At 42.6% G+C, this 12,500-nt stretch overlaps 1 protein-coding gene across 1 annotated transcript in view; it reads left to right on the top strand.

Annotated features, from left to right (window-relative positions):
* LOC143283654 (ankyrin repeat and fibronectin type-III domain-containing protein 1-like) overlaps positions 1-12,500 on the top strand; it is a 231,534-nt gene that overhangs the window by 144,323 nt on the left and 74,711 nt on the right. The window contains 1 exon segment of the mRNA XM_076589871.1: positions 5,212-5,310. Within this exon segment, the coding sequence (XP_076445986.1) occupies positions 5,212-5,310 (99 nt within the window).

Raw genomic sequence — 12,500 nt, forward strand, 5'->3', positions numbered from 1 at the left:
AAAAGCTCACTCGTGTACATCAAGTGAACATGGGAGTTGCAGCCCACGAACGAAGAAGAAGAGGAAGGAGAAGAAGAAGAACGCCATAGATTAGCACGGGCAACACGAACAGAACAAGGAACGAGGAGGGCGCGTTCACCCCACGGACTGTGACTGACTGGGGGCAGTGGGCCACAGTATCCATTCGAGGCGAGCAGGAGAGAGAGAGAGATAGAATGAGAGAGTGCTGCTACAGCAGCTGCTAGCAACATGTCTGCTGCTGGCTCGACGGCGCACACACACACACACACACACACACACGCCCAGAAGACACAGGGGAAGGGGGGGGGGGAGGTTGGACAGTTAAGTTCATTGAGAATCCTAACCACCACCACCACCCTCACACACACAGCCCCCCCCCCCCCTTTACCCCCCTCCTACCATCCACACACACACACACACCACCACTGCTCTCCTGATCCACGCTGGATTCATTTTTTTCGTTGTTGTTTCCTTCAGTCGACTGTCAGCCCTGTTCGCTGCCGGTCTAGTTTTTCGTTTTCTTTGCGGCTTTACGCCTAGCCGACCGCACAGGGCCACCTACTACTGATCAGGGCTTGTGGTCCTCCAGTCTGAGTTTGTTAGTTGTTGGGGTGCAGAGGTTGTTGGTGTTTTTTTATCATGGGATTTGTACATGTGTGTGTGTGTGTGTGTGTGTGTGTGTGTTTTGGTTTGGTTGGTTTTCTGGTTGAAAGGTTGGGTTTTTTTGTGTGCGTGTTTGTGTGTGTGTGTGTGATTTCTTTTCTCCATCAGCTCGGTTGTGCCGGTATATATAAGCAGGTCTTTTATTCTTTTTATTTATTTATTTATTTATTTATTTATTTTATTTATGTTCTCCAACTCGGTTGTGCTACTAGTATGTGTGTAGGTCTTCTGTGGTAGATTTCTGGATTTTGATGATCTTCCTTCGTATTTGTATTTGTATTTCTTTTTATCACAACAGATTTCTGTGTGTGAAATTCGGGCTGCTCTCCCCAGGGAGAGCGCGTCGCTACACTACAGCCCCACCTTTTTTTTTTTTTAATTTTTTCCTGCGTGCAGTTTTATTTGTCTTTCCCATCGAAGTGGATTTTTTTTTTACAGAATTTTGCCAGGGACAACCCTTTTGTTGCCGTGGGTTCTTTTACGTGAGCTAAGTGCATGCTGCATACGGGACCTCGGTTTATCGTCTCATCCGAATGACTAGCGTCCAGACCACCACTCAAGGTCTAGTGGAGGAGGAAAAAATATCGGCGGCTGAGCCGTGATTCGAACCAGCGCGCTCAGATTCTCTCGCTTCCTAGGCGGAGGCGTTACCTCTAGGCCATCACTCCACTTGGGATTGTTGTAGTCGTAATTCTAGTACATAAAAAGAATACGCGAAAGAGAAGAAAGAAAGAACGAGAGAAAAGGAAGAGTGGAGGATACGAAAGGGTGAAACGGGGCGAAAATATTGACAAAATATAATAATAATAATAATAATAATAATAATAATAATAATAATAATAATAATAATAATTGTATTTATATAGCGCTGGATCTTGTGCAGAGACAAATCAAAGCGCTTTCGCACCAGTCATTCACACGCATGCATAACTCTAAAACTGGAGAAACTAAAGACAAGGAAGAGGCAGGCAAGGGAAGCTATTTTGGGAAGAGGTGGGTTTTAAGGCCAGATTTGAAAGAGCTGAGTGTGGACGGAGACTTGACTTGACTTTCGAAAGAGGAAGTTCATTCCAATCGCAAGGTCCAGAAACAGAGAAAGAACGAAGAAATATGAAGAAGAGGACACACTAGCTAAGACGTTTTGAAACTTGCTTTTCTTTATTTTTTGACAGCTTTTCCCCTAAGTTCCTTTTACAAATGAAGGACACTTTGGTAATCCTGTGTGACTCACAACAACAATAACTTGAAAATTGCGAATCAGGTTTTGCATAGCTGTCGTCGAATTTTACAACATCTGTTCAGCCATGCTTGTGAACTAAATATTGCAGTTTATACAACTAAAAATGGTACTTGAACTGAAACAGAGTCTATTCTTAAAAGGGGGAATTTTGGTTTGAAATAAGTTCTCTTTTTGAATTTTTCTTTCAGCGTGTGTGTGTCAGTGTGTGTGTGTGTGTGTGTGTGTGTGTGTGTGTACCCAAGCAATTTGCATTTGTTATCAACTTTAAATCCGAGCTGAGTCTTTTTTTCTTTTTTCTTTTTCTTTTTTTTTGTTGCTAATATTATTGTAATACAACAAAATATTGTTTCGTCTTCTTTTTTTTTTTTTCTTTTTTTTTTCTTTTTTTTTTTTTAATTGAAATTAGATTTCCCATTAGCATCCTCTATAATTATTGTGACATGTTTTTCACGTCCGCTGCTGCTTTCATCTGGACCATGGCATTATATCATATCTGACGCACAAACCAATCAGCGAAAAAGGGAAAGTCAGCAGTTCATTACCGATAGCAGATCAAACGCGAAACGCTGACCTAGTCAGTAAAACGTATAGCGGCGCGACGGACAGAAGGATGAAGTTATGACTGATGATTTTTGCCGTTGGGCAATGTTGTAATTGCAGTGTATATGGATCAGTCCGCACGCTTGGACGCCTTCTCGAAACTGAAACTGTGTTTGAACTGACGCCGTGATTGTGTTTTGTTTTGTTTTTTCGTTTGGTTTTTTTCCACCTCTGAAAGTGAACATTATTATTGTGTTCGGGCAGCGCACGCTTTGAACTCACGAATGGCTTCGATCGTAGCGGTGGACAGTAGTTCACTGTAGTGATGCTGATTGAGTAGTAGTTGTGGTTTTGAGGCTGTAAGCGGTGGGGAGAAAAAAAAGGGAAGACGAAGACAAGAGTATTGAACAAATGAACGGCGGTGGCGGAGGAGGCATGATGCGACGATCACGAAAGATCACGTATCTTTCCGGGTCAAACAGTGACAGCAAGTTACTTCTCAATAGGTTCGTAAAGTGTTTCGGGAATGGTCATTTTTTGGTCTCTCTTTACCTCCCCACCCCCCCAACCCCCGCCCCCTCCTAGCCCTTTGACTGTTGAACGTTAATGAAATGGCAGCAGTCAAGGGATTAAGTGCCTGTGTTGTTGGCATCCTCCTTGATCCTGTGTTGTTTTCTTTTTGTTTGTTTGATTGTTGTTGTTTTTTTTCTTTCTTTTCTTTTCTTTTTCTTTTGTTGTTGCTGTTGCTGTTGTTGTTGTTGTTGTTGTTGTTGCTGCTGCTGTTTTGCAACCTTCGCTTTTGTATTCTCAGTCTCTCAGTGTCTGTCTGTCTGCTGTCTGTTCCACTGTGTGTGTGTGTGTGTGTGTGTGTGTGTGTGTGTGTGTGTGTGTGTGTGTGTGTGTGTGTTACTTTTTTACTTTTAAGTGGTGTAGCTGATTGTGATGCCGGACAAAAGTAATGCAGTCCCAAGAGATAGAAGTCCAAGCAAAGACTGCTGACTGTCCCCTTGACTTGAAAGCTGGATGATCAGTCTGATCTCAGTGAAGGGACAGCATTTCACTGACCACTATATACATCGCTAGCAGTAGTCAATGGGATTAAGTGTATGGTGTTGGCTAGCTCCGGCTGTTTCTCTACCTTCGCTTTTGTATTCTCTGTCTCTCAGTTTCTGTCTGTCTGCTGTTGGTTTTACTCTCTCTGTGTGTGTGTGTGTGTGTGTGTGTGTGTGTGTGTTGTTTTTGTTTTTTGTGGGTTTTTTTTTTTTTTGGTGTTTTTCGTAATCGTTTTTTCTGCAAATTTCCCTTTCTGTGCGAGCCACATACCCACCCTGTCTCATGTTGCAAATGTCGACAGCTAGCAGGATGATGTAATAATGTGTTGTTTTCACATTTTTTTTTATTGTCTCTTCATGATCATTGTGGCTCTTTCTGTTTGTCCTGTTGTCCCTCAACCCGCATCTCTCTCTCTCTCTCTCTCTCTCTCTCTCTCTCTCTCTCTCTCTCTCTCTCTGCCTCTCTACCTCTCTGTGTCTCTGTCTCTCCCTACCCGTTCACTGTCTCTGTCTTTCTGTCTCTGTCAATGTGTCTTTCTCTCTGTCTCTGTCACTGTGTCTCTATGTCTGTCTCTGTCTCTGTCTATCTCTGTCTTTCTGTATCTGTCTCTGTGTGTTTCTTTCTCCCCTCCCTCTCTCTCTCTCTCTCTCTCTCTCTCTCTCTCTCTCTCTCTCTCTCTGAGAGCCAGAAAGGAAAAGACGTGGAACCTGGAAGATTAATTTATCCCAGCCGATGCGATATGTCATATGATCTGGGTGTATATGTTCCGTTTTCTTTCTCTTCTTGTTTATTTGTTTATTTGTTTATCGTATTTAGTAGCAGTAGTAGCAGTACTAGTAGTAGTAGCAGAAGTTGTATCATTATCATTATCATCACGCTTAATATTATTTTCTGCTTTATTCTGGAGAGGGGTAGGAGGAGGGTTGGGGGATGGGGGGCGTCCCCGTCGTTACGTTTTGTTCTGTTAAATGTTTGTCTCTGAGGGCAGACTGTTGTTGTTGTCCTTGTTGTTGTGTTTTTGCTTTTTTGTTGTTGCTTTGTGTGTGTGTGTGTGTGTGTGTGTGTGTGTGTGTGTGTGTGTGTGTGTGTGTGTGTGTGTGTTTAAATCAGTCCTGATATGACCCAGTGCGGTCAGCTGGACATTTTGTATTTGTATTTCTTATTATCACAACAGATTTCTGTGTGTGAAATTCGGGCTGCTCTCCCCAGGGAGAGTGCGTCGCTACACTACAGCGTCACCCCCTTTTTTTTGTATTTTTTCCTGCTTGCAGTTTTATTTCTTTTTCCTATCGAAGTGATTTTTTTCTACAGAATTTTGCCAGGGACAACCCTTTGGTTGCCGTGGGTTCTTTTACGTGCGTTAAGTGCATGCTGCACACGGGACCTCGGTTTATCGTCTCATCCGAATGACTAGCGTTCAGACTACCGGCCACTCATCAAGGTCTAGTGGAGGAAGAGAAAATATCGGCGGCTGAGCCGTGATTCGAACCGGCGCGATCAGATTCTCTCGCTTCCTAGGCGGACGCGTTACCTCTAGGCCATCACTCCACCTACAGTAGTAGATAAGCAGTAGTGTAATGTCAAACGGGTTGGGTTTTTTTTTCATTTTTATTTATTGATTTATGCATTTATTTATTTATCTATCTATCTATCTATTTTCTATAAAACTCTGTTGTTGTTTGTGTTTGATTCAGATTGGAGAGTGCTGGCAGCCTGTGCAAGTTTGCCCGGAAGCTGAGTCAGAGAGATAAGAGCAAAGAGAGCAGCAGGCACCGGTCCGTCAGCCTCGACTGGTAAGTCGGACGGGGACACTTTGACTCTGTCCTGTACAGTACTGCAGCACTAACTGATAGTATCCACAGCAGGACAAAATGTCACTGCGGTGTAACACCCTAAAAAAAAAAATAATATTTTTTTTTTTAAAAACCCTCCCTGCTCCCCCCCCTTCCACCCCCATTCCCCCACCACGGGGTCAAGATTGACCTTCCTCCCACCACCCACCCTTGTTGGAGTGTGTCCCCTTTCTGTGGATTTAATTAATTAAGCTATTATCAAAAGGAATAGTTGTTGTTGTTTTTTTTTTTCCTGGGCTAGTCTTTAGTGACCCCTCTCCCCCCTCACCCCCCACCCAGCCCTCGCCCCCACCCCCACCCCCACCCCCACCTCCCCAACCTCATTCTGTACTGAGGTGACATTCTATACTGGGGTGACATTCTGTACCAGGGTGACTTTCTGTGTCATGTTGATATTCTGTACTAGGGGGACATTTTGTTCTGGGGTGACATTATGTACCGTTTCTTTTCCCGGGATCACATTCTTTCTTTCTATACCACAACAGTGTCCCCCGTGTCTGTCAATCCACGCTGCTTCCTGTCAGATTGATCAGTGAGGACTGTTTTTTGATTGATTGATTGATGTGGATACTTATATAGCGCCTGTCCTCGTTCGGAGACCAAGCTCTAAGCGCTTTACAAAACACGGGGGTCATTTACACAAAGGCTGCCTACCTGGGTAGAGCCGATGGACTGCTGTCATTAGGCGCTCATCATTCGTTTCCTGTGTCACTCAATCATATTTCAGGCACGCACATATACACACTCAGACAAACATGTAACATTTACCATTTTACGCGTATGACCGTGTTTTGTTTATTTAACCCACCATGTAGGCAGCCGTACTCCGTTTCCGGGGGTGTGCATGCTGGGTATGTTCTTGTTTCCATAACCCACCGAACGCTGACATGGATTACAGGATCTTTAACGTGCGTATTTGATCTTCTGCGTGCGTATACACACGGAGGGGGGGTTCAGGCACTGGCAGGTCTCAACATATGTTGACCTGGGAGATCGTAAAAATCTCCACCCTTTACCCACCAGGCGCCGTCACCGAGATTCGAACCCCGGACCCTCAGATTGAAAGTCCAACGCTTTAACCATTCGGCTATTGCTTCCCATTCATCTGTTCGCTAAAAAAAAAAAAAATAAATAAATAACTAAAAAATAAAATAAAAATAAAGGCATTTTGTCAACAATTGACTTCATAAGCGCTTTAGCGAGTTTGATGGATAACCACGCACGATTTATGAAAGCAACACGACAAAAATATGTAATAAGGCTATTTTCAGGGAAATAAAACGATTCAGAATGTGTTAAAAACGTGTTTTTTAACATTGATAAAAAAAAGAAACATCTTTTAAACTTTTTTTGTATACAGTTTTCAAACAAGCATTATACACGATAACGAACTAGTAAAAACAGTATTCGAGTAAGATAAAAATACGAGCTATGAAGACAAACTGAATAAGAATATAAAAAAAAAAGGGTAACCAATAAATATTGAAAAATAAGACATAATCATTAACGCACAGGCGCAGCGTGTTTTTTGTGTGCTGTTCTCCCCCTCTGGAAAAAGATGGGGTGTAACAGAAAGGGATCAACCATTACATGTACGTACGTACTATAGATCGAGCAGTCTGAGATCACTTTTCTTTTGATCGGAGGTTCTTCTTCTTCTTCTTCTTCTTCTTCTTCTGCGTTCGTGGGCTTCAACTCCCACGTTCACTCGTATATACGCGAGTGGGCTTTTTACGTGTATGCCCGTTTTTATCCCGCCATGTAGGCAGCCATACTCCGCTTTCGGGGGTGTGCATGCTGGGTATGTTCTTGTTTCCATAACCCACCGAACGCTGACATGGATTACAGGATCTTTAACGTGCGTATTTGATCTTATGCTTGCGTATACACACGAAGGGGGTTCAGGCACCGGCAGGTCTGCACATATGTTGACCTGGGAGATCGTAAAAATCTCCACCCTTTACCCACCAGGCGCCGTCACCGTGATTGGAACCCGGGACCCTCAGATCGAAAGTCCAACGCTTTAACCATTCGGCTATGGCGCCCGTCGGAGGTTCTACATTCTTGTTATTCTGGATATATTGGTATGTTCGGGCGGAAGCAGGAAGGGGGGGGGGGAGAGGGGAGGGGGGTGCTTCGTTGTTTCTGCACCGTGGAGAGAGAGAGCGCGATAGAAAGAAATAGTCTGTCTGTCTGTCTCTGTCTGTCTGTCTGTCTGACTCTGTCCCTCTGTTTCTCTCTGTCCCTTTGTCTCTGTCTCTCTCTGTTTGTATGTCCGTCTGTCTGTCTCTCCCCCCCCCCTTCCTCCCTCTCTCTCTCTGTCTCTGTCTCTCTCTCTCTCTCTCTCTCTCTCTCTCTGTCAGTTTATATCTATTTCTAACGTGCGCATTAAGCAGTTGACCGATATGTCACGCACCTTCTCTGACTCCATGTTTCTGTCGATGCGTTTCGTTCGATAGGATTCTTCCGTGTCGCTAAGTCACACCAGTGTGTGTGTGTGTGTGTGTGTGTGTGTGTGTGTGCGCGCGCGCGCGCGCGCGTGTGTGTGTGTGTGTGTGTGTGTTGGGAATGAGGATGATCAGATGCCGTTTCGTTCAGTTTCATAAGATGCGTTGTGTTATCAAATTAAAACCACGCTCTTGACACAGTGTCAATCGATGACGATTACTTTTTTTTTCTTTTTTTTTTTAAATGAAACGCATGATTGGAAAATAGGAACTCCTCATGGAAAGTTTTGGGGGAGGAAGAAAGAGAGAAAACATGGAAGGAGGGAATGAGCAAAATAAAAGAAACACAATCCCATTGGGAAATCTTTAAATGTCAGTTGGATTTTTTCCTTTTTTTTTAATAAGGAAAAAAAAAGAGATATACTCTCGCTAGACCTCCAGCACGAAGTAAAAAAAAAACAAAAAAAACAATAGATACCGTGATTTATGATATTTTTTCTTTCCCATTTTTAATCACCCTCGCTAGGATCAGCTGGCGCCGAACCGCGGTCTGTTCTGTTTTTGCTTTCTTGCCTTTTTTTTTTCTTCTGAGGTACAACGGAGACACGGATAAAAAAAAAAAAAATAGATTGCACAGTGGGAATATCTTCAGCAGCCGCATCCAATCGGCTTGGCAAAGATGTGGAAAAGTAAGAAACTCTCACAAAAAAAAAAAAAAAATAAATAAATAAAATAGAAATAGAAAGGTGCGCTTCTGTAACAGCATTGTACTCTCCACCTTCTGGTGCGACTGTGAAACTAAGCACATGAACCAGTCAAGAAAAGAATGAATTAATCTCGCTGCTTCCGACAACAGACGCTGACAAAATCCAAGCATGAACATCATCAGATAGAGCGGCTTCATTACAAACGAGGAACTCAGAACACGATTCATACAACAGGCATCATTGTCCTTCATCAGTGATGATGATAATGATAATGTACATTTATATGGCTCCCTTTCTCTCTAAGAGCTCAGGGTACTTTACATGAGGAAAAGTAAGCATCAGTAAGCATCGTTTGAAAAGGCTGGGGCGTAAGTATTGCACGACTTCCCCCGCCGGTGACAGACTTGCCAACCGAGTTCTTCTTCAGTGGAACCACCAGGGACAGACAGAGGCAATAATACAAGAACGTTCCTATGGTGAACGTTCTTTCTTCTTTGCTGCTCCTCATAAAACAATATCTGGATCAACCTTCCTCATCATATCCTTGCATCTAATTCTATCTCTGCATTTCGTTCATCACTAGAAACTATCTATGAGCACTCTCTGCTTCCTTCTTTTCCAACAGCACCCATGTCAGCTCACTTTGGATGCATGAAGAGTGGGAGAGGAAGAGTGTGTGTGAGGGAGGAGGGGGTTGAGAAAGAGTGGTCATGAATGTTTTATGTAATTTGTAATATTGTTTGTTGTTGTTGTTTGTTTGTTTTTCTACATGTAAAGTAGCCCGAGCTCTTAGAGAGAAAGGGAGCCATATAAATGTACATTATCATTATCATTATTATTATTATTAAAGATGAACTGTGGAAACAGACGATCGACAGGAACCTCTAGATTTTGAACAACCGATGAGAGCGACGTACTGAATGAGGCTGTTGACTGAACACTGTGGTGGAGCACTTTGGCCGAAACACTCGACTGGGGGGTAGGGGGTGGGGGGTGGGGGGGCTTCTTCTTTGAAGACCTTGTACCGTCCAGCTTTCCCTAGAGTTTCTTATCACTTTGGCTGCCTCATGCATCGCACGACGTTGGGCGCATCTGCGAAGGTGACTAATCTGGTAAACTGCCTGGCGAGACAGAAGTTTAACTCACTCAGTACGGCCAGTCCTCTCTTCTCCTCTACACAGACTCCTCGGATGTCCAGTGGGTGTCTCAATGACCCAACCTTTAGCTTCCGTCGTCAGAATTGTGGTACTATTTGTCAACATTCACCTCTTGAGTATAAGAGCCTTCCACTTGCAATATTTTGATGGTGGTAATTGGGGTGAAACGCTGTTAACGTCGTCTCTTTCGCTGTTCGTATGGAGAGAGTTAATTGTCACCTTACGACCTTGTTAGAAATTAATGCAGTCGGCCGCCATATTGGTGGTAGTGTCCCTTGTTTGAAAGAGGCTGGGATGTAAACTGTGAAGAAGTAGTAACGTGTTTGTTGTTGTTGTTGTTGTTGTTTGTAGAGGGTTTTTTTTTCATTTCTTTTCTTTCATTATTTGTACTTCTCTCCTTCCTTCCTTTCTTTCTTTCTTCCTTTCTTTCTTTCTTTCTTTCTTTCTTTCTTTCCATTCCATTTTTCTTCGTACCTTTTCGTAACGTCTTCGGTTCTAGCTTCTCTATTTTAATTGATTTAATTCTCTCTCTCTCTCTCTCTCTCTCTCTCTCTCATCTCTGTTTTTACTTCTTTCTTTCTTTCTTTCTTTCTTTTTTTCTGGTTTGTTTTATTCTTTACAAATAGTTCCCCCCCAAAAGCATATTTTTTGGTGTTTGGTTTTGTTTTTGTTTTGTTTTTTTGTTTGTTTTTTTGTTGTTGTTTTTTTTTGTTTTTTGTTTTTTTTCAAATTTGTTGCTTCATGTTATTCTCATTTTCTTTTGGAATCGCTTCGCTGATGTCATCATGTTAGTCACCGCCATGAGTAACGTGTGAGGGGAGATCGCTACAGCGATAGAACTGGTGTCAGTGCAGGTGATATTTGCGCCACTGACCTTCAGGCTCTTAGTTATCTATCTGTCTGATTTTTGTTTGTCTGGTATCTGTCTGTCAGTCTGTTTCTCTCTCTTTTTTTCTGTCTGTCTGTCTGTCTCTCTTTCATTTTCTCGCATTACTGCCATCCCTCTTTCTCTGCCTGTCCCTCTGTCTGTCTGTCAGTTCATGTCGTCTGTCTCGCGGGCTGTCTTTATCTTCCATTCAGCCTCTCTGTCTGTCTCACTCTGTGTGTGTGTGTGTGTGTGTGTGTGTGTGTGTGTGTGTGTGTGTGTGTGTGTGTGTTTCTCTCTGTTTTTCCCTTTCTGTCTCTCTCTCTCCTTGTGTGTAACGTGAGAGAGAGAGAGAGAGAGAGAGAGAGAGAGATAAACATCACCTTCCTTTCGCCTAGGGGGTAGATATAGTGTCCTCTCTACCAATCTCTTTCTCTGTCTCGCTGTCTCTCTGTCTCTCTCTCATATTATATAATTATATAGGATATCTTCTATAGTCTGATATATTTGTATCTTTTTTTCATCCTAAAAGAACTGCAATGCAAGCAGCATTGTCCAAGGCAATTCATCATGATTTGTTGTGTTTCTAGTCTCCTTCCTCGACGCTTTATTGCGATGATGAGAGAAATTGAACTGCATTGTGTTTGTGTTGCTTTTCGTCGCTGTGTGAATGAAATTCACATCGCTCACCTTGGAGTTTTCAGCAGATTTTTTTTTTTTTTTTTTTTTTTTTTGATACATTAATGAATGTTTATTAGTTGATTGATTTATTGCGTTGGGATCTGTGCAAGGTTTCTGCTGAGTCTAACCACTTCGTGGAGAGAAGAGAGAAGTAGAAATACAGTGGTAGTAGAAGGGAACTGGAAGGTAGTGAAAGGGGAGAGCGGTGTAAAGAAGATGGGTGTGTGTGGAGGGGGGGTGGGGAGGGTAGGAAGGATAAGCATGCCTTTGAAGGAATGATTAGATAATTCCTTCCCGTCAAATAGTATAATCATTTTATTAGATTGAGGAAAAAAAAAAAAAAAAAAAAAACTGTAGGGTTGGTACATGTGTGAAGAGGGTAAGAAAGAGGCGATGGATAATGTCCCTTTGAAGCAATGGAAAGATAACTCTCTGCGCTTTGAAGATGTTTTGCTTGAACAAAATAACAGGGGACCGAGACGTTGTGTTCGCCTGCAGAGCGGGAAGAAGATAAGTCTGTAGTGTAACACGTAGTCCTCGCTTTGCTGTAACTAAAACATACGGCCATTGGTTTGATCGTCCAACAAGTAGGGCGGATGTGGAGGAATTTTGTTTAATGTCCCTTCACACATATCGGTGATTGAAGACATTTTGTTAAAGTATTTATGAATACATTTGAGTATTATCGGTTAGAAGGAGTGGGAGATGTGAATGAATGGAGGGTTGGGGGAAAACTGGGCAAATGAGGGTGAAATGTGGGTGAAATTTGAGAAAAAAAGAAAAAGAAAATCTAAATACAATTACAGGAAATTACTTAAAGGCCTTCGTAAAAGAGAAGTCGTTAAACTGACAATCAACCGCTGCCCCCATTTTGCAGCAGGCATGATGCTCTTAACGCGCGTTAAAGAACCCAACGGAAACTAAAAAAAGGGGTGTGTCCCTACCAAAAGCATGTTGAAAACAAATTTATCCTCATAGTAAAGCAAATACACTTGCAGGCGGGAAAAAAAAATAAAGAAAACAAAAATATAGGTGACGACACAGTCATTGTTTCCCTCAATCTAAACGTAGCCTCAGAGTCCGTGGCCATTGTACTGTATTGTATGTATTGCATTGTGTTGTATTGTGTTGTATTACGTTTTTGTCACTACAGGTATTTCAGTGTGAAAATCGGGCTGCTGTTCCAGCCAGTGAGAACGAGTTTACACAGTGCAGTGCCCCTCTTTTTTTTTTTTTCCCTTTTTTTCTTTCTTTTTCTGTCTGCGTGTGTGTT

Source organism: Babylonia areolata, chromosome 1, assembly GCF_041734735.1.
Source record: "Babylonia areolata isolate BAREFJ2019XMU chromosome 1, ASM4173473v1, whole genome shotgun sequence".
In the NCBI taxonomy this organism is placed as follows: domain Eukaryota; kingdom Metazoa; phylum Mollusca; class Gastropoda; order Neogastropoda; family Buccinidae; genus Babylonia; species Babylonia areolata.